Source organism: Thermoascus crustaceus, assembly GCF_041956765.1.
Source record: "Thermoascus crustaceus strain CBS 181.67 unplaced genomic scaffold VTN00scaffold_1, whole genome shotgun sequence".
Lineage (NCBI taxonomy): Eukaryota > Fungi > Ascomycota > Eurotiomycetes > Eurotiales > Thermoascaceae > Thermoascus > Thermoascus crustaceus.
In genome coordinates, this window is record NW_027192527.1 from 3,408,242 (window position 1) to 3,427,335 (window position 19,094).

The window sequence follows — 19,094 nt, forward strand, 5'->3', positions numbered from 1 at the left end:
CCGAATGGTGTGCATTTTCAGCCCCCCTAACCTAAGATCTAAAAGGGTCCGTTCTTTTCAATTAAGTTTGGGCAGCTGGTTTTGGGCAGCCCTGGAGAGCGAGTATCCTGATTCCCGGAATCCGAGATCGACGTACAAGAACGGATAATTTGCAGCTCCCAAAAGGTGCCCCACTGCCTTAACGGCTCGCGGTTCCTCCCGACGCCGAGCGTCTTTCCAAAAAGTCACGCAGGCAGCGGGCATGGATGTGATGGGACGAGGTTCCCCCCGTTCGACGAGGTCACATTGTCACCTCTTCTTTTGTTTTTCAAGGGCAGTGCGGACAGTCCATGAATTGTTGTTGCTCCAGGTGTGCAGAGAGAAGGGGTTCGGGGAGAGCGGCCCCACGCCTTTCGTTCCCCTCAGGCTCCCCTTGTTCTGACCGCTTCCGGCGCGGGATCAGCCCTAAGGCTAGCAGGCAAGGAGAGGACGTACGGAACCCTCGAGGTACGTCCAATGGAACATGCGGTGAGGTACCGGCATGGGACTCGCGTGACGGTGGGAAGGGCAGGATGATGCCAGTCCGCCTTGCTTATGATCAACTGGACTATAGTCTGCTGCGTATAACTTGTCGATGTTGTGTCTAGCTCACCCTGTGGTCCCGGCCCGCGCCGAGGATCCAGCAAACTGCTGCGTGGAATGACAAGCTATGACGGTTGATGAACGATCCCTTTTTCTTGTCGAAACATTATTGCCCCCTCCTCTTGTCCTGGCCTGTTGGTCGCGGACGTGGCCAGCAGCATTCGATTCAGCGCGTGCCGGAGACTCGTGGCTTGCGGAGCGCTGTTCCGGTAATCCCTCAGGGCCTGGTCTGGTTGTGACGTTCTGCCATCGGAGATTGAGCTCAGCAACGCTCTCGGACGTAAACCCCCCATAACACTTAAATGTCTACTTTATCTGGACGCGACATCCATCTGTCAGTGCGTTGTCCGCCCCGCCTCACTAAGTCCACGCGCGGCATGATTCGGATTCGAGCTTTGGCGCTATCTCTGTGCGATCCTTAAGTCTCTGGTCTTTAATCATTGAGCTGTCCTCTTGGCCACGCGCTGAGCGAGTAGAGTTCGGGAGCAGAAAGCATCCTGTGAACCCCGGAGAATAGGGCCCAGAGAGAAGCCTTCTGTTCTGTCGTTTTCTTCACTTCCCTCCTATTAGGGTGCCCTCCACTGTTTTCATTTCACCAATCTAAGGCCCCACGCGCTCTGCTCATGAACCACACCGCCAGGGACGGGACCTGATATGCGTGATATTCGTGCGACATGAACTTTTCTTTTCTCACATATGTGAATGTTGCTGCTCATCTCGCATAATCTGGCCCATCTGCATTCACTTCCGACTGACACCAGGCCTGCGCAGCGCGGACATGATGACCATGTAGTGGACTCCTAACACTAAAAAAAAAAAACCCAGTGTGCAATCTATTCTCTCCTGTGAGCTGCCATGACGGAGGGACTTCCCGAGGGTCTGATCGTCACCACGGGGAAGATCCGCTCTGGGTTTGAGAGCTTGGGTGGTGTTGATGTTGCGGATATCGCCCAACTGTGGAGAGGTATCACGGCGGCCCTTCATGTGAAGAAAGTATATTAGGAGCTGACTGCGTCGCTATTTTTGCTAGTCTACACAACCAACAGCTCTGTTCTCCAGGATGAGGTCGGACACCGCTTGGAAAACTTCTTCTGGAGGATTTGGAGTAGCAGGCGCATATACGGCGTCCTTTCCGGGTCAACTCTGGCGATGTTGTTTGTCCACATATCTGAAGGGAGCCCCATACGAACAACGCCCACCTCAAGTCCACGAAAGACTCTGGATCTGATAGAGGTATGGTCCGAGGATTCCTACGCTGGTTACCGACTGACGAACTGTTTCAGGCCCAGCAAGCGCCGTCCCGCGACTCTACATTACAGTCGATATCGCATGATAGCAGCAGCGGCTCTGATGCGAAAGAGGGTCAAATTCGTCATGCGCAAGATCGCGCACCGCTTCCTCCTATCTTGAAGAAGTCAAATACAGCGCAAGCGGAAGCGCCAAAGACAGCGCGAATCCTGATCACTGACCCAGCAGGCCAGAGCGTTTCGCGCACCGCATCAAAGTCAAAGGCTGGGACTTCTAGGACTCAAAGTCCAAGCGGAGACCCTGCGTCCAAAAAGGGACGGAAGAAGATGATGGCTTTCGTGGCTAACACGGCATCTTCAAAGCGCAGGCCGGTCATTGTCAGGCGAAAATCGTCGCAACCCCCATCTGCTGTGGCATCTGCCAGGAACTCGCCGCCCACCGTACCTCAAGTCAAGTCAACACTTTGTCAGGCTGAGTTCCCAAAGGAGGATATCAACCCCCATAAACCAGTACTCTCAGGAGGTAAGATTCTGTTCCCCTTCAGAAGCGCTGCCGCTGCGCTCAGGAATCGACAATTTTGTGCAAACAAGATAACTGTCTTGCTTATTACATATTAACTGTTTCCCTTAATCCAGCACTGGCCATGAGTCCGGAACCATCGAAAGCAGGAGATCCATGGCAGGGCGTGGCCGTCCGTCTCTCCAACAATGTCCCGGCAACCACCAGTTCATCAACCGCCAAAAAGCCTTCACCTCCCCCCACTAGTTTCAAAACCAGTAGCATCCACCATCACAAGAGTCCGAGGAATCTCTCTCCAGAGGAACGACATCGGCAACCAGCAGCGAATCCACTGGTGGACAGTGACTTCCGCCTTCGCTTCGCGGAGAAAAGACTCCAAGAATCGCTCGCGGCGTCATCACCCGCAACAGCAACACTACTGTCCCCAAGCCAGCAGGAGCCAAGCCCAGAAGAAGAATCTACTACACGCGCCAGCAGAAGCTTGTCTCCTTCCAGCGGCGGCGGAGGACCGCATGACCTTTCCGTTCCGTCTGACCACCACGAGCACGGGGATCGTGACCGTGGCCGCGATGAAACAATCCCCGATGACCCCGTACGGGATGATAACAATAATAATACTAATAACAACAATAACGGTAACCTGCTCCGGGCAGACATACCGTACCGATCTCGCTTGCAACCTTCCTCCGTGTCACCGTTACACTCCCGTTCCGTGTCGCCATCCCAGCCCCGAAGCCAGCTCAGCCTTATGATCGAGCAGAGCAGGCTGTCGAGTAGCGCTGCTACAACGTACCATGAAGGAGGGGGCGGCAGAGGAATTGGAAGAGGAAGAGAAGCGCAGCGAAAAGACAGAGGAGGCTACGAGGCCTGAATTCAGCTGAAGCTGGGGAATGCCAGGCATATATCTGGCCAGAGCTTCTTGTCACTTCTACCTTACCTTACATCCCCCTTCCCTCTTTTCTTTCCCTTTTCGTGCACTTTTCCTTCATCCACGGTCCACATCTTTGCCGGAAGAACCAAGCTGGAAAATAAAATAAAATAAAAAAAATCCTCGAACCTCAGACATCAAACCCTAGACCGCATCCCTACCTATATACGACCATACACACATACATACCTCATACATACGGACTGAAAGTCTCTTATTTTACATAGAGCGCAGCCACATACCTAACCTAATCTACCTATATTCAAGACAAAAAAAGCCAAAAATTTATCGGAGAATTGGACGAACCCTAATCTGACCTGGCATAATTAATTGAGAAATCTCTCAATCGGGATCCAGAGAGAGGGGAAGAGAGGACTGCAAGAGAGAAGAAACCGCTATCCATCAAACCCAACAAAAAAACAACCCCTGTCTATCATCTACCTAACCTACCTACCTTACTTTACCTCCCCAAGTTGCCCCCACAAAAAAGTTACCTCAGGAGCCCTACACCTACATCTTTATTTATTTCCTGTTCGCGACTACAATAATAATAAGTTAATTATTAACCAAATCCTCTAAAAAAATTAGCTAGCTGAAGCTTTACGTGTTAACATGATATGGAGCTTTTTCTTTCAAAGGAGGCATCATCATCATCATCAACCCCGACCGAGACAAGAGACAAAGAGGTCCACATGTGCACCTATGTATGTACCTTACTAGATAACTAGGCTTAATCATCATGCCTATGTAGCGTAATAGCACAAGCAGTTATCAGCAAAATCAACAGAGGACCTTCAAACCGAATAAATAAAACGCGTCCAGTCCGGCTGTCGTGACAAGGTTCTCCTTCCATGTCGTAATTTATATATATATATATATATACACACGGTATATATTTATACTGTTTACACTTCTAGAAGCCATAGACCATGGAGACCAACATCAACGAATACCAAAAATAACGCCGTTTAAATGCAATTATCCCTAAGTTAGAGGTAAGGTACCTAGCTAAAATGCAATGCAGATTTGGGATGGGCATGTCTGAGATGAGAAAAAAGCAGGAAAGGAGACAGGAAAAAAACAATAGCATCATCGAGAGTAGCAGCAACAAGGAAACAAATCCAACGGACCGACTACTTAAACATCCCAAAGTGATAAACCCCAAAAACGTGATAGGTAATTATGGTCACATAAAAATCCCTCTTTTTCCCCCCACTTCTCTTTGCCTTCTCTTTTCTCAGCTCAGATCGGATTGGTTCCTGATTCAACATCTGAGGTTCACATCTCCCGGCCTCGATAGTCGACAATGACACATAACGAGGAGGGAACTTCGGGAAGAGGAAAAAGACCGCTTCCTACACCAGTAGGCAAGCCGTCAATCACGACTCCGCCTTCTCAGCATCCCGAGCAGTACCACCATTATCAGGCAACTGCGCGTTCGCAACCGCCCTCATACACCTCCTCCACCTCAGCCCAACCCACGTCGCGCTCCCGATCCACAGACCCAGATTCGCCAGATCGACCCACACCGCATGCTTCATGCGCACGATGCCGGTATCCCCCTCGGGATCCTCCCCGATGTACATCTTCCCGAAGATCCCGAACAGCGTCAGCCACAGGACGCACAGCGCGCACTCGTACAGGAACAGCGGGAAGTGGACGACGGGCTGGGTGCGGAACGGGAGCGGGTTCTGGAGGATGAAGAGGAGCAGGAAGAGGACCATGGCCGTCAGGGCCGCCAGGACAGAGAGGACCATGGCGTAGACCCACTTCGGGTCCGCATAGGCCTTCTCCTGCAGGGCGAAGTTGATGTCCTTGCCGTAGAGGCCGACAACGGCGAGGGCCATGACGAACTGGACGAAGCGGAGGCCGGCCTCGGCGAAGAGCATGGCGGAGGATATGATTCCCGGGCCAGAGCCGCCGTCCGTGAAGGTTGAGGCGGCGGGCATTCTGTAGCTAAAGTTGAAGCGTCCGTTGGGAAGGGTCTGATGCGGGTATGCGGCGTTCTGCTGTTGTTGGTGTTGTTGGTAGTCGTCCTTTGCGTCTCTGTGCTTCTTGGCCTGGGAGGCGCCGAATTTGAGGAGTTTGAGGACGACGAAGAACATCGAATATTCTGTTGAAGTAGTAGTTGCTGTAGTGAATGCGATGCAGGGTTATGTTCGAAGAGTCAGATGTGACGCTTGCGCCCGTGACTTGTGTGTCGTAATGAGTGTAACGTATAACTCAACCCTTATCGTCGGGAATCGCAACGAATGAGGAAAGATCGAAGACGATGGACGGAAGTATGTAAACCGCGCACAGCGCCGAGTTAGCTGCTTCCTATTCTGTGATTTGAGGGTCGTGCCTCTTCGTCAAAAAACGATCCACTTCAATCAAGTATGGAATGACTGATTGATCGAAGGGCCAGCGAATGAATGTACAAATAGGCAGGCAAATGCAGTTCAAGGAACGTATAACACCACAAATAAGAATGGAGAAGCAACTTTTGTTGTTCTCGCCAACCGGCAGAATCAAAGAGCACAAGCAGAAGAACAAGGAAATAATGATAACAATAGAGAACGATTTCCGGGGGATCTGATCTGATCAAAGGTCCCAACGGGACATACCTTCAATCTTATAGACTTCTCCAGGTCCCTTCCTTTGGCGTCTGGTCAATAAGATCGGCCATCAAACGACATCGTTCGGTCTCAAACAATAAAGACTAACCTAACCTAGCCTGCAGACAAAAAGGGCAGACCGGGATGGAACCGGGAACAAACAATCGTGGTTTGTCCACAAGCACCAACAAGAGCCGCTGTTGTTTTTCGCGCGCGCGAATGATAATGGAGCTCGTTTCGTTTCAGATGTCATTCCTTGGCGGCCATCGAGTCGATGACCGCCGTTACTTTGACTTCCAAGAATAAAAAATCAATGCGACGGGATCACCAGGTCTGAAACAACAAAGGGAAAAAAAGATAGAGGAAAGGGGGGAAAACGGCCAAGAGACAAAACGGATGCCATGGCGGAAGGGAAAACCATGGCACCAAAAAATAAATACACGTCGACACATCTCGTGTCGAGAACAGGTTACAGAGAGTGTGTCGTTCCTCGCCGCCACCGTGAGGAATGAATGGATTGATTGATGAGCCTTGGTCGTTCACGGTCAGAAGTTTCGAGACAGGTACGGTGCCAATGACTATTAAGCGCCGGGCCCCCACCGCAGCGCCTCGATGTCATCCTGCAGGAACAATGACTTTGTCAGCTGGCTACGATTGTTTCAGGAACGGTTTGTCAGGACGCGTCGATGGTCTCGGCGGACAAAACAAGCAGATGGAGATGGTTCCTGGATGGGTGCGTTCTGTGAAGATCCGCCGTAGCGGATTCCTGGCGGCGGCGGGACACGACTGGCTCTGCGTGCTCGCCCTGCCGCAGTCAACACTCACGACGAAGGCCGCCAGTCAATCAATCTTGCAGTCTTCACGGCCGAGGAATGTGCAGAATCCGACCAAATACCGCGTTACCGTTCTTGGTGCTCCGCGACAGAGCCATGCAGATCGACACAGTTATTGACGTCTTCGAGCTACCCCTCTGGTATCTGGCACGTATATGAACACACAGGTGACTCCTAAGATTAGAAACCCCCACCGGGGCTCAACGTGCGCATCTCAAACCCGGGCTTCAAGCACCAATGGACGGAACAAGGGCATGGTTCGATCCGTCCGTTCAGACTCCAACGATGTCCCCGCAGGCTTGGTGTTCTAAATTAAAAACAATTCACGGCGAATGCAGACTTCCGTTCTACGGACAAGTCCCGGCGCCTAAAGGCTGACCAGCGTCTCAGGTCCTGATATATCGATAATGGGGACGATGCTAGATACATAGATATCAGCCACCCATGACTGCTTAGGGAGAATTGTCATTTGAGATCTCTCGGGGACGACACTAGACAGATCCTATAGACAAAGCAGCCAGGAGTTGACTTTTGAGCCGATGGTGGCCGCTGTGTGAAGAAAAAAAAAAAAAAAGACTCCGACAGAAGCGGGGTACATCCGTTCGAAAGAAACCGAGATGCAAACCTCGTGCACCACGTAGCCATGTGCAACTGCAGGCGGAGACATTCCGGCCACGGTCGATCACGCTGGCTTGAACGTACAAACATGCCTCGCTAGCCAAACCACATCACCCTCCATTCATGCTACCGACAGCCGGACACCACCCGATACAACACACCAGGACATGAATTCATCAGATCATGGAGAAGGTTATTTTGCGATGCTGATGCTATGGGAAATAACCATACAGAATAACATGCTGAGAGGGGAGTCGTCGAACCACGCAGGGGATACTAAAAAGGGGGGTCATAATTGTGGACATGATTTGGGAGAAACTGGGGGGGGAGGGAAAAGGAAATACACGGTTAAACAAAGACTCGAAAAGTCAAAAGGCCAGAAGCAAAGAAACGAAGCAGAAAAAGGACGACAGGTAGGCCGGATTCGTAAATGACCTGACGATGGTGGGATAGTGACAAGTTCGCCCCGAAGGAATTTGCGAACGATGCTACCACCATGGTGAAGCAGCCATCGAACCGGCCAGCTGGCTTGTCAAGACGGTCGACCTGTTCCCCCGCCTGCTATACCTTTGGTGTTATTATTTGTCCCTGTGCCTGTTGCCACTTTTGGCTGGTTTCCGGGAGGCGAAGATTGCTTGACTGGAGTGTGCTGAGACGGAGCAGGAATCGGAATAGGCTCATCATCGTACTCGTTGTCCAGATAATCATCCCCGTGAGATCCATGAGAACCCACTGCAGCATGCTCTCCCGCTTGGCGGTCGTACCCCTGATGGTGCGCAGGCTGCTGTGCCGCCGCATTCTTCACCGCGTTCTTGGTGGCCTTTTTGCCCTTGCGACCCTTCATCTTTGCCTTCTCGAGCAGTCTCCTCTTCTCTGCCAGTCTCCGGCGCTCTTTGCGATCCTTGATCTCATATTGTCTGATGAGTGCTTCAGGCGGGTGGCCAAAGATGCTCTCATATTCGCAGAACTCGCATATCCATATGTCCTCGATATTGGGCGGGTGGTGGAGGTTATTGTATTGTTGCTGGATCTTTCGCTGACGCGCCGCCAACGCGTAGATGCTCCCTGGCGATCGCTTTGGCTTCTTGCCAGGGGTATTCGCCTGAGCTCCTGCAGCTTGTTGTTGCTGTTGCTGTTGCTGCTGCTGCTGTTGTTGTTGCTGCTGGGACCCGGACTGTACCTGCTGATTTGCCTGGCCAGTCGTGTTTGGACTTGTCTGGGTTCCCTGTGTAGCGAAACCTCGCTGTGCAGCAGCTGATAGAGAGGAATTAGGCGGACGGTGATGCTGCGGTATTGGATATGGATTTTGCGGCTGCAAAGCCATGCCCTTGGATGAATCTGACTCACAAGTGAAGGTAAATTGAGTCTTTCTTGGTGTTGTCTTTTGCTGCTCAAGCAAGCTGACATTCTCTTGACCTTTTGGAGGGGAGGAGAGCGCTGCAGCGTTCGCTATAGCAGCAGAGATAATACCCTGATCAGACTTGGCACCTGATTCACCTGGGAGAGATGGTGAGTGACAACCACACAATGAAAGGGAGAAAGAAATTACCAATTGGCCCCTGTGACGATGGTGTCTGCTCGCGACGACTTGCGCCAGAGCGACCACTCAGCCAGCTATTTTGTGTGTGGACGGATAAGGGATTCCTCCCGCTGCCACTGCGAGCATTGCGGCCCAGGCGACCCCTGCCAGGCCCTGAGATCCCACTGCTTGCAGGAGATGCCTGACTCCCTGACCCATAATATGTCCCAGTACTGTTAGCGTCTGCCGACGATGTTGCTCCTGAGCTGGAGATTCCCATGTTTGCCAGGTCAGCGGACAGGGAGGAGTGGTGGCTGCTCAGATTTCCCGACGTGGGAATCTTGCGTTTCTTCTTGTTGTTCGTGTTCTCAAAGGCATCGTAGCCATCAACGGATGATGAAGACTTGATCTGTGAGCCATCCACGTTGCCCGTATATGTTTGGCGGCTTGTGCCTGGGGCCGATGGCGACAGAGAAGACCCGCGGAAACCAGCACTTCGACGAACAACTACAGGGCCGTCCTCATCACCACTCTCGAGCTCAACCCCGTCTTCATAGGGGTGGTGATGATCGCCATCTGGACTGTGATCATGGCCATAGTTGTCAAGGTTCTGCTGCACGTAGACTTTAGCATCATTGACAACCTCGCCATTCTCTGTATAGCTGCCGTAGAAAAGCTGTGTCGCTGGGGGAGCCGGGGGATAAAGGATGGACTCTGCGGCCTCCGGAGAAAGGCGAGAACGAAGCGGACGCTTTGGTAGAGGCCGGATCAATCGATCTGGATAGACCGGAGATGGCGTATCGGGGGCGGAATTATACGACCCGCCTGCGGGGGGCACAAGTATCAGCAACTGAACAGATAGCGGGGTACTCGTCCTTGATTTGATCCAGCACATGACGGGAACTATCTGATAATGTAGCCTCACACCAGACAGGTTTCCCGGATGGCCAGTACATCGATACTGGGGAGGACGTACTTAACGTTGCCGCCATCGTGCAGGGTTGTCAACTCTCACACTCCCAGCGACCACGGCCGCACTGTTGCGGGGTAACCAGCCTGATTCTGTATATATTTTTTTCTTCCTTTTCTTCCTGTATGATACGCAAGATTTTGTACAGGGACTTGGAGTATACGGAGGATTTTATCCAAAACCGAACTAGAGCCACAGTCAGCGCCCTGCTCTCAAGGTCGGTAAGCCGGTAGAAACCACGGGGGGGGTCTATCAAGCCAAGGGGCCAGTAGACATCACCGCCATCCTATGTCCGTGGCACCCTCAGGAGAGACCGCGGAGACATGAGGAGAGACCCGGGTCGACTTACACACAACCGGCAATTATTCAGCAGCACCGATGCAGACTTTTAAGGAGAGGGGTGAAGCACCGCGGCGGAACGAAGGGAAGGGCGCCCGTGACAGGCGTCTACTGCAGGAAACACAGACAGGAAACGAAACGGACGTGGTGGGCACAATTGCAAAGGGTGCGAGGGGGAGGGAGGGGGGCAAGACCACGATCGATCCAAGCGTTGAGCTTTAACGGAGATGGAAGCAGAAGTATCCGTAGAACAACTCCGTGGCTGCCACTCTTCAAGGGCTCGCCCACGTTGCGCTAAACCGTATCGGGCATTCCCCGTCCTCGGCCAGCGCAGCGGGACGTGGGCTCTACGGGGTGCGCTGTATGCACGATGCCAGGCCTAGGGCGGTCTTTTGCTGCGTTCTACGGAGACAGCAGAGAGCAAACAGCTTCAGAAGATGCTGCGGGGGCTGCCCCAGAGGGGGGTTGACAGAGATGCGGTGGACAACCGGCCTCTTCCCCTCTCCCGAAGCCCTACAGCGTTCAGGTCCCTGACCCTACGGCGAGCCTCGCCTGAGTGCCTGACGCCCGACAGCTGCGAAGCAGCGAGCATCAAGCAGGCTGCAGGCACGTGTCGCACATGATAAGGAGGCCTGCTCTATCATTCACAGATGCTGGGAGGCGCCAGCATAGCAGTCCGTAGCATCGGACGACAGCACCAGACGGCCAGTCGCCATGGGACAAGTGCCTGACATCTCCAGGGCTCGAGGAGGATCTCGAACGCGACGCCATTGATGCCGCCGTCCCATGTGAAAATGACCTATTCTACCAGGCAAGAAAGCTATGAGAGCTGCACCGCACACAGCTAGCCAGCAGATTCCAGAACACCCGGTATATCTCCCAACTCAGAGGGCCAGCACCTTCGAGCTGATAAGCGGGCCACATGGAGCTCCCTGCTCACTCGACACGGTCTGTTATCTCCCATCTTCCCACGCTTCACATCTCCGCGATGATCCCTGTTATGTCAGGGGGATACGTAGCAAACGGCGACTCGAGGGACGGAGGGCGCGCAACGGGGGCCAGGGGCGAGGGGGGCGGCACGAGGACGACAGGCGGGGTTGGCCAGAGGAGGAGGATGAGAAAAGGGTCTCCAGCAGAAGTCAGGGCAGAGCGATTTCGTCAAGATTATGCCAGAACGGCGAGACGTGGACGAGGACAGGGCGGTTCCCCGGCAGCTTTTTCTCGCCGCGTGTGAGCGGGGAAGGCGGACGAGCCAATGCTCGCAGGCCGAGCGCGCGCAGAGCCAGACGCCCAAGCCAAGCGCAGAGCGCCATCCCGTTCCGTCTCCTGCTCGCTCTTCTCTCCTCTCTGCTCCCCGCTCCTCGAATCTCTATCTCCAGACTATGTAGCGCCTGGCTTCTGCTCGAGCGGTCCCTCGTCTCTGCTTCTGTGCTCTGCTCCTCCGTCTCCCAATTGCCCGTCTCCCCCGTCTCCTGTGTCCTCTCCCGCTTTTGATCCCACCTCTCCACCGCGTGCGACAGCTCGCCCGAGGGCAGCTTCTGCTCGTCCTCGCCCTGAATTCGACTTTTGTCGTGCTCGTGGGAGATAGGTCGACGCCAGGACGGACCATCTCCAACATCTATCGAGGGCAGCCGGCCTTCCCACCATGACTCCTCGTCGCTCTTCTCGTGCTCGCACGAGCCAGCCCTCGCCGGCCCTGCTCCAGCACACAAACTCTAACGGCTCCTCCAACTCCCTATCTCGGGGGGAGAGGAGCACTCGCTCGAACCATAAAATCCCATCCCCGCAGAGATCATCGACGCAGCGTTCTCAGTCTCTCGATGATCCGGACAACGGCTCGAAGAATGACTTCCCACAAACGCGCCAGCGCCAGCGCGCCCGCGACGATGACGAGCATGACGACATGCTCAAGCTTGGTGGTGAGGAGGATGAAGAGGAGGACGGAGAAGAGGAAGAAATAACCAGGTGTCTCTGTGGACAGCAGGACTATCCCGGCCTGCCGCCCTCCCGGCGGGACGCTCTCGGTCGCAGCGGGATAAATTCTGGCTTCAAGGACGAGTCAGCCGGGAACTCGTCAAATGACAACTCTGATATGCTCCCCGACGATATCGGCAGCATGTTCATCCAATGTGACTCGTGCAAGGTCTGGCAGCATGGTGGCTGTGTTGGGATCATGGACGAGGCCATGAGCCCTGATGAGTACTTCTGCGAAGAGTGCCGAAAAGACCTTCACAAGATCACCAACGAGTCAAATGGGTAAGTCCAGGCGGCCTCCGTCAACCCAGACCTTTCCTTCAGCATTACAGTTGTACGTTCACTGTTGGTACTCGTCATTCTGCAGCACTGCCTCATCGTATGTTGCTTCTGCTGCTGTCACCATCGGGAACACACTGCAACCACCACCTTCCCTCCCCTATGCCATCTGAGCGCAAGTACATTGGCTGTCGCAAAGCGACTTTCTTCTTACATTTCTTTCTACTGTTAGAATTCTCTTTTGCTATGTGGACATATCGCTTACGATCTCGCAGTCAACACTCCTCCCAGTACCTTCCGGTTGTTGCGGCTTCCTCGCCGGCTTCTTCTTCTCGGGATTCCTCTAGAGATAACTCCAGACGCACACGAGATTCCAAGCCTCGCAATAACAACGATAATTATGTGAACACAAAGCGCCGGTCTACCATGAACAGCCGGGACGCTGCTTATGACGAAGAGGAGCAGCTCCGCCGGGCCATCGAGGAGAGCAAGGAAGATACAAAGGCTAATAACAACGACGATATGTCGAGTCGTAGGGGGAAGAGGAGTCGTAGCGACAGTGAAACGTAAGTTTTGACACTGCTTTCATTGAACAGCAATTGTCTACTTTTGCCTGCCGTCGGCCTTACAAAACCGATACTAAGTTCCATACGTACAGTAACAAGCAGGCCGCGAAAAGACAACGTACCAGCTCCCCATCTCCATCCTCTCTTTCTAAGCAAAGTAATTCCGCATCCCAGCCGGCCTCCGACGACGAGTCGAAAGCTAAGGCTGCCGCAAACGGCAACGCCAAGAAGCAGAGGGGCGCAGCAACTCGCAACAACCAGCGCGAGAAGGAAACGAAGGAAACAGATGAGGCAGAATCGGAACGTGCGGAAGCTGCAAGTCGTAGGAAAGGGCGATCGGACCGACGAAAAGGCGACGGTGAGTTCCGCAGGCCCTGAAATTCCACTTTTCTCACATCTCTTATCGCTCTTTATGGTAAAAGCTAACGATCTGATAGCAGATTCCGACCAGGAGATGGGTTCACCTGTGAAGACTACTGCCAATGCGCCAGAACCTTCCCAGCCTTCCCCCGATACCTCCGCCCCTGCTCCAGAACCTCCTGCCCCTCGTCCCTCGACACGCAAGACCGGTCGGCCTCCTGCGCGTCGTGGGGGTCGTCTTGGGCGCAACCAATACACACGGGATCGTGATACCAACGGGAATGGCTTTGATACCAGCCACTCGGCTAATTCTCCGCGCCGTGGACAGTCGCACGATACCGGTGCTGACTCTCCCAGGGGGAATGGAAACGGGTCAAATGGTATCCACGTAAATGGTGGGGAGTCCGGGAGGCCCAGTAAGCCGCGCTATATGAACCCTCACCGCACTACAATGAACGAGATGAAGAGACGGGTTGCCGCCATCCTGGAATTTATCTCCCGTATGCAGGTCGAGATGGCCGTCAACGGGGAGAGCTCCACTCCCACAGGCAACGGCGATCAGGCCAATGGGAATGTGGCCAAGGCTGTTGGGGAGCAGCTCGCAGCCACCGATAATAAGGAAGAAGGCGAGTCTGCTGCTGCTGGAGACCCCATGGAGGGTGTTTCTGCTCCAGCCACTGATGGCGAAGAACAGCCTCCCAAGGAGAAAGACTTCAAAGACCTCAGCAGCGTCGAGATGATGGATGTCCTCACGCGACATCTCCTCAAGTGGCAGCAGGAATATGGCAAGTATGGGGAGAAGTAACATCTTATCCTTAAGCACGTCCTTCTCAATCATCCTACCTACTTTACCATTCTCCAACTACTGCGCACATTAACATTATACCACAACTTCTCTTCCTCATTCCTTGCTCACCAGGCTTGCATGGATACCCGATACGTCTCTTCAAGACAGACATGTATACTACGGTTTACGGACGGACGGATGGTATGTTTGCTCTTCATCGGCTCGGCGTCGCACGGATCCTATGGTACGAACACCAGTTACAGTTTTCAGACAGTCTCTCTGTTCGATATTGTTCTATTGCATTTCAGCCCAAAAATGATTTTGACGTCTTTATCTTATACCTTCCTTGATCTTGGCGCGGGTCCCTCTGATTGATTTAAGAGATTGTCGTCTGGTCCGCTTTTTTTCATCCATTTTTCTCTTCGGTAATCATACCTTTACCCTGTGTCTCTATGCGGCGGCCTATCTGATCTGGATTGGACTCATTGGTCTTGCTTGCTGGGCAGAATTTTTGTATTTGGTGTCTTTTTTCATTTTCGTCTCTTGCTCATCTCATCTACCACCTGTATCTTGTCGAGCTACCTATGATATGAATATACCTCCATGAATGACAGACAGACAAACAGACAGACAAAACGGACACGGTGCTTGCTTGAATGCGCTACTGTGACTGACTATGCCCATGCCTATGCCTGTCTATGCTATGCCACTTATCTATCTTATCATCAGTGTGAAAAAAAATCAATGCAATGTGGGAAAAACAAAATGCAAAAATGGGAAATTCGGTTTTTGGAAATTGAACGACACGGGAGTATGGCGTAATTTAGGTAGGTAATTGGCCCATGTCGGTCGGTCGGGTTGGGTTCGGGTTCGAGTTAGGGCTATGTCCGTGGCCGTCTTATGAATATGAACCAAAAAAAAATCAAAAATTCTCAGTTACATTTCTCTATCTGTTTTCATTTCCTGCTGTCTATTTTCTCTTTTCCCCAGCCCAACCAGGAAAGCTCCTGTGGCTACCTAACTAAGTGGCTGGATAGATGATAAGTCCGGTCCAGTCCAGCGTCTGGCATTGTTTGATCTGTCGCTTTCCTAACCTTACATACTTGCGATGCGATAAACAACGAAGGAACGGACGAGCATAATAGGTCCCATTATTATAAGGTTATTACCTCTTACTTATTATACCCAATTGGTTTAGTTTGTTTAGCTGGTAGCTGGTGGTTTTAGGTAGTTGTTTTGTTCCGTTTCCGTTGATCGGATCGGACCGAATCGAATCGATGACCGGTCGTCTGGTTTGTTTGTTTGAACTGGGTCAATAGCAAGAGACTACAATAAACAATATGGCATGGCATAACAGGTTACTCCATTTTAGTGACGGCTGAAAGCATAGGAATTTATGAAGGTTAGGTAGGTCACAATGCGGGTATCTTGCAAGCCAAGGAGAGGGCGGAGAGACTTGATATCCTACTTGCGAATGCAGGAACCACAATGACCACATGACTACTGGGACAATTAGTACTAGAAGAATTTTTTTTTCAATGTCATCAAATTGCATTTCATTCCCACCTCCAGTACATCACTAAAACGAGCATTACGATCCATAGTTACAGAAGGGTCCAATTTGATACAGAGTCCGAGCTTCCCTTGCGGACGTATCATCCGTCATGCAGGATCCATTTCCATTATATCGGGTACAAAGGGTCGTGAACTGCCATAGAGGTATCTATCATTGTGAAGGGAATCAACACGAAGCAGTCGTAGATACAAAGGAAACGGCTGTGTGACGTCAGCGGGGAACGAACGTGCGTTGAGGAGCCTTGGGTCGGGGACGGGAACTAACCTTTCCAAGTCATGACTTAGAGCCTGGCACCGTGGATGACCTTGTAGTCGACAACAAGTTCGCGACCACCATCGTTGATGACGAGAGCGCGAACGCTGCCACGGCCCTCGTTGAAGGCATCGCTAATCCTCTGGAAGAGGTTGCCCTGGTTGACGACAGGCAGACCCTGCTTGACATCACCAGACTCGGTCATGGCAACGACGTGTCCATCATCGCGGATGTCCAGGACACGGTAGGTCTTGTAGACCGGGCCGAGCATGGTCTGGACAACCACGGAGGGAGACGGGTGGGACACGAAGCTAGACTCCTCGTGGAGCTGGCGGGTGAAGAGATCCACACCAACATAGCGGTGCTGGCCAGTCTGGGAGGAGACGGAGATACGGATCACCTGGCAAGGACGACCCTGCAGGATCAGGAGGTCGCCAATGCGGATAAAGTGGCAGGGGATCGGGACAGTGTCTGGAGGGTTACCACCACGTGGCTGCACGACGCGGACATTCTCGCGCACTCCACCACTAACACGGGTGGGGCCGCTTTCACTGGCGAGGACGATCTCCTTGTCATGGTGGTGGAGAGGGTGCAGGATGCGGTCGGCAGCACGCTCGACTCCGCGGCGGAAGGAGTGGTAGTTACCTTCGTCGTCGTAGTAACCCATCTTGTTTGTGGGGTGTTCTTCGAGAAGCTGAGTTTTGCGGGTGTCGACCTCGACGGAAGCAGTATAATAAGGCTGGGACGCTTGGACGTCTACTTCGCGAGTGAAGGAGTCTTCGCTGTAAGACTCAGAAGGAGACTGGTAAGAAGCTCTGGAAGAGACGTCGACCTCGTAGGTAGGTTGGATGCGGCGACGATTTTCGCGCTCAGTGATATCAAGCTGGTTTTCTAAAGGCTGGTCGTAAACGTATCGGTGATCGTCGTAACGACTAGTGGATTCGCTGTGGGGGTCAGAATAGCTTAAAATATGGAGAAGCAAAAAGAGAGCATCATTGGTGGGTCAAAAGCTTCTTTTAGTTCGCGAAGACCAAGAAAAACGCGATGTGAGCTTAGTGCGGCTTAGATGCACTGAGGATCGAGTCGTGGGCCCGCAAACAGCCCCAGCGTTCGCGCCAACGCAAAGCCATGTGGCATGAGGGTCCCTCCAGACTTCAGAGATTCAGACCCCGCAGATAAGATGTAGATATGATTTTTTAATAGGGAAAACCACACAAGATATTATAACAGCGAAATTGCAACGGAAACTAAAGAACTTACCGGTCACTTGAAAGAGTAGATTCTACCTCAGAATAACGGACCTGGACAGGTTCCTCGTAAAGGGAGACGGTGTCCTGGTAATGACGGGAGGAAGAAGGACGACGAGATTCGACGACGCGGAGATCGACTTCTTCCTGACCGTAGATGCGAGGGTCCGGGAGAGCAACAGGAGCAGGAACAGCGACGCCCGACGAGGCAGAGGAGATTAGAGTATCTTCCCGTCCGACGCGCGCAGTGCGATCAAAGTTGACTTCTTCTTCTACTCTGGTCTGATGAGGAGATGAGGAGACAGCGTCGCTCCGGTACGACGACGGGAAGACACTGAAGGGGATGGGGACGCGCGCGTCAAAGTCCAGATTGACTGACCTTCGGGCGTCCTTTCTCGAATGCCTTCCGAACTGTTGCGGAACAACTCGAAAGGCGAAACGAGAAAAGACTTTTTAACTGGCTTGAGTCTTCTTGTCTAGAGAACGGAAGACGGAGGAGAAACGAAACGGTGAGGGGTCGTCTCTCGCTCAATCTACCAGCCAGTAGTACAGAAAGATACTCAAGACTGGGGTAACGAGGGGTAAGAGGGGACGATTGGAATGTTCAATGGAGCTGGATGAAGCTTCTCGATCTGGGGTGCAGATGAAGAATGGAATGCAATGCGAGTGATGATGGAGAGAGGGAAGAAGAGGAAGAGCAGTGAAGGGGGAGGGGGAGGAGAAACTGTTTATGAACGGGCGGACGAGGCTGGAGGCTCACGGAGGTCTCCCAGGTTTCCTGGCAGGCCCTGTAATTCCGTAAATAATCACGCCATCCCCGTTCGAGGATCGCGCCGATCTCGCTCTCCGCCCAGCGAGGATCCGTGGGGACTACATGATATCGACCGTTTAACCTACAAAGCGGACCGCTGCAAGCAATACGGGAAGAGTGGGACAGCAAGCCAAAGCTGCAGCAGACTATTGTACTTGCTCTCTGACACCCCTTAGTCAGTCTCTCTACCTAGCTCCCTGCTTTTTCATGCACCCCGAACCCTAGGTCGTACAGCATACTACTAACTGCTGCAGCGAGACGCGGTCTGGTCTCCAGCCACGGAACCCAGTTAGGTAGTTCTCACCACCGAGACGCGATCCAATTGACCTTACTGGCCCGGGAGCTGACGAAGCCCGTCTCTCGTCTTGTCTCCCCTGTTATCTTTCACATGGGGAAGAAGAAACTCTGTGTCAAAATCCCAGCTTTTAGCTCGCACTTCCCAACCTCCTCGCCATGGCAACACGCATCGGTTAAAGGGAGCAAATTAAAAGCCTAGGACGGATCTTGAACCTCGTTGCTGCGGCCTCAGGTCGTCGTGACGCGCTCTGTGGCCCTGAAGAAGAGGGGTGGGGGTGGGAATCGCCGGATAACACAGCGAGCGGCCATCATTCGAGATGTTCCTCATCGTAAACACACAAGACAGACACACAGACGCGGATTGGGAATAATCTATCGTCCGGTCTGTCCTTTTCTTTTCTTTTCTGTTACTGCAGTTCCCGTGCCCTCCTCCGTCCGCCTTTCTCAAGTCTCAAGTCTCAACTCCTAGCCACCTACCAACCATACATAGACATACATGAGTAATAGATACTAGAAGAGATTGTAAGAGAGTTCTATGTTTGTTCCAGGCAGTAATCATGAGCAGCAGCAGCAGGAGCAGCGGATCCTTCGTGGTCTTCTGTCATTGGATTTCAAGGCCTGCGCAGCCTTGCTGCCTTGCAAGGTTCTAGGTACTATATCCCTGAGACGCTTCCGCTTCCGCATCTGGACTACAGGTCCAGCCTCTCTCTCTCTCTCGTCGTACTTGCGCGTATCAACAAGTCTTATGTGTGT

General features: G+C 52.7%; 8 protein-coding genes across 8 annotated transcripts; 5 read left to right on the forward strand and 3 right to left on the reverse strand.

Annotated features, from left to right (window-relative positions):
* Positions 1-1,476: 1,476 nt before the first annotated feature.
* Positions 1,477-3,259, forward strand: VTN00DRAFT_1193 (uncharacterized protein; the record flags this gene model as incomplete). Its single annotated transcript, XM_069427273.1, has 4 exons — positions 1,477-1,585; positions 1,652-1,854; positions 1,905-2,391; positions 2,505-3,259. The coding sequence occupies 4 exons, from the start codon at positions 1,477-1,479 to the stop codon at positions 3,257-3,259; spliced, it is 1,554 nt and encodes a 517-aa protein (XP_069291895.1).
* A 1,070-nt stretch (positions 3,260-4,329) lies between these two features.
* VTN00DRAFT_1194 (uncharacterized protein) lies at positions 4,330-4,626 on the forward strand (the record flags this gene model as incomplete). The annotated part of the gene is made up of 1 exon (XM_069427274.1): positions 4,330-4,626. One exon carries the CDS (start codon positions 4,330-4,332, stop codon positions 4,624-4,626), a length of 297 nt encoding a protein of 98 aa, XP_069291896.1.
* Positions 4,627-4,695: 69 nt separating this feature from the next.
* Positions 4,696-5,421, reverse strand: VTN00DRAFT_1195 (uncharacterized protein; the record flags this gene model as incomplete). The annotated part of the gene is made up of 1 exon (XM_069427275.1): positions 4,696-5,421. The coding sequence occupies one exon, from the start codon at positions 5,419-5,421 to the stop codon at positions 4,696-4,698; it is 726 nt and encodes a 241-aa protein (XP_069291897.1).
* A 1,066-nt stretch (positions 5,422-6,487) lies between these two features.
* On the forward strand, positions 6,488-6,865 carry VTN00DRAFT_1196 (uncharacterized protein; the record flags this gene model as incomplete). Its single annotated transcript, XM_069427276.1, has 1 exon — positions 6,488-6,865. One exon carries the CDS (start codon positions 6,488-6,490, stop codon positions 6,863-6,865), a length of 378 nt encoding a protein of 125 aa, XP_069291898.1.
* A 1,031-nt stretch (positions 6,866-7,896) lies between these two features.
* VTN00DRAFT_1197 (uncharacterized protein) lies at positions 7,897-9,875 on the reverse strand (the record flags this gene model as incomplete). The annotated part of the gene is made up of 3 exons (XM_069427277.1): positions 7,897-8,861; positions 8,914-9,708; positions 9,860-9,875. 3 exons carry the CDS (start codon positions 9,873-9,875, stop codon positions 7,897-7,899), a joined length of 1,776 nt encoding a protein of 591 aa, XP_069291899.1.
* Positions 9,876-11,114: 1,239 nt separating this feature from the next.
* On the forward strand, positions 11,115-11,686 carry VTN00DRAFT_1198 (uncharacterized protein; the record flags this gene model as incomplete). Its single annotated transcript, XM_069427278.1, has 2 exons — positions 11,115-11,288; positions 11,366-11,686. 2 exons carry the CDS (start codon positions 11,115-11,117, stop codon positions 11,684-11,686), a joined length of 495 nt encoding a protein of 164 aa, XP_069291900.1.
* Positions 11,687-11,837: 151 nt separating this feature from the next.
* On the forward strand, positions 11,838-14,176 carry VTN00DRAFT_1199 (uncharacterized protein; the record flags this gene model as incomplete). Its single annotated transcript, XM_069427279.1, has 4 exons — positions 11,838-12,448; positions 12,721-13,011; positions 13,104-13,369; positions 13,452-14,176. 4 exons carry the CDS (start codon positions 11,838-11,840, stop codon positions 14,174-14,176), a joined length of 1,893 nt encoding a protein of 630 aa, XP_069291901.1.
* A 1,838-nt stretch (positions 14,177-16,014) lies between these two features.
* VTN00DRAFT_1200 (uncharacterized protein) lies at positions 16,015-18,669 on the reverse strand (the record flags this gene model as incomplete). Its single annotated transcript, XM_069427282.1, has 3 exons — positions 16,015-16,930; positions 17,247-17,607; positions 18,555-18,669. The coding sequence occupies 3 exons, from the start codon at positions 18,667-18,669 to the stop codon at positions 16,015-16,017; spliced, it is 1,392 nt and encodes a 463-aa protein (XP_069291902.1).
* Positions 18,670-19,094: the final 425 nt, after the last annotated feature.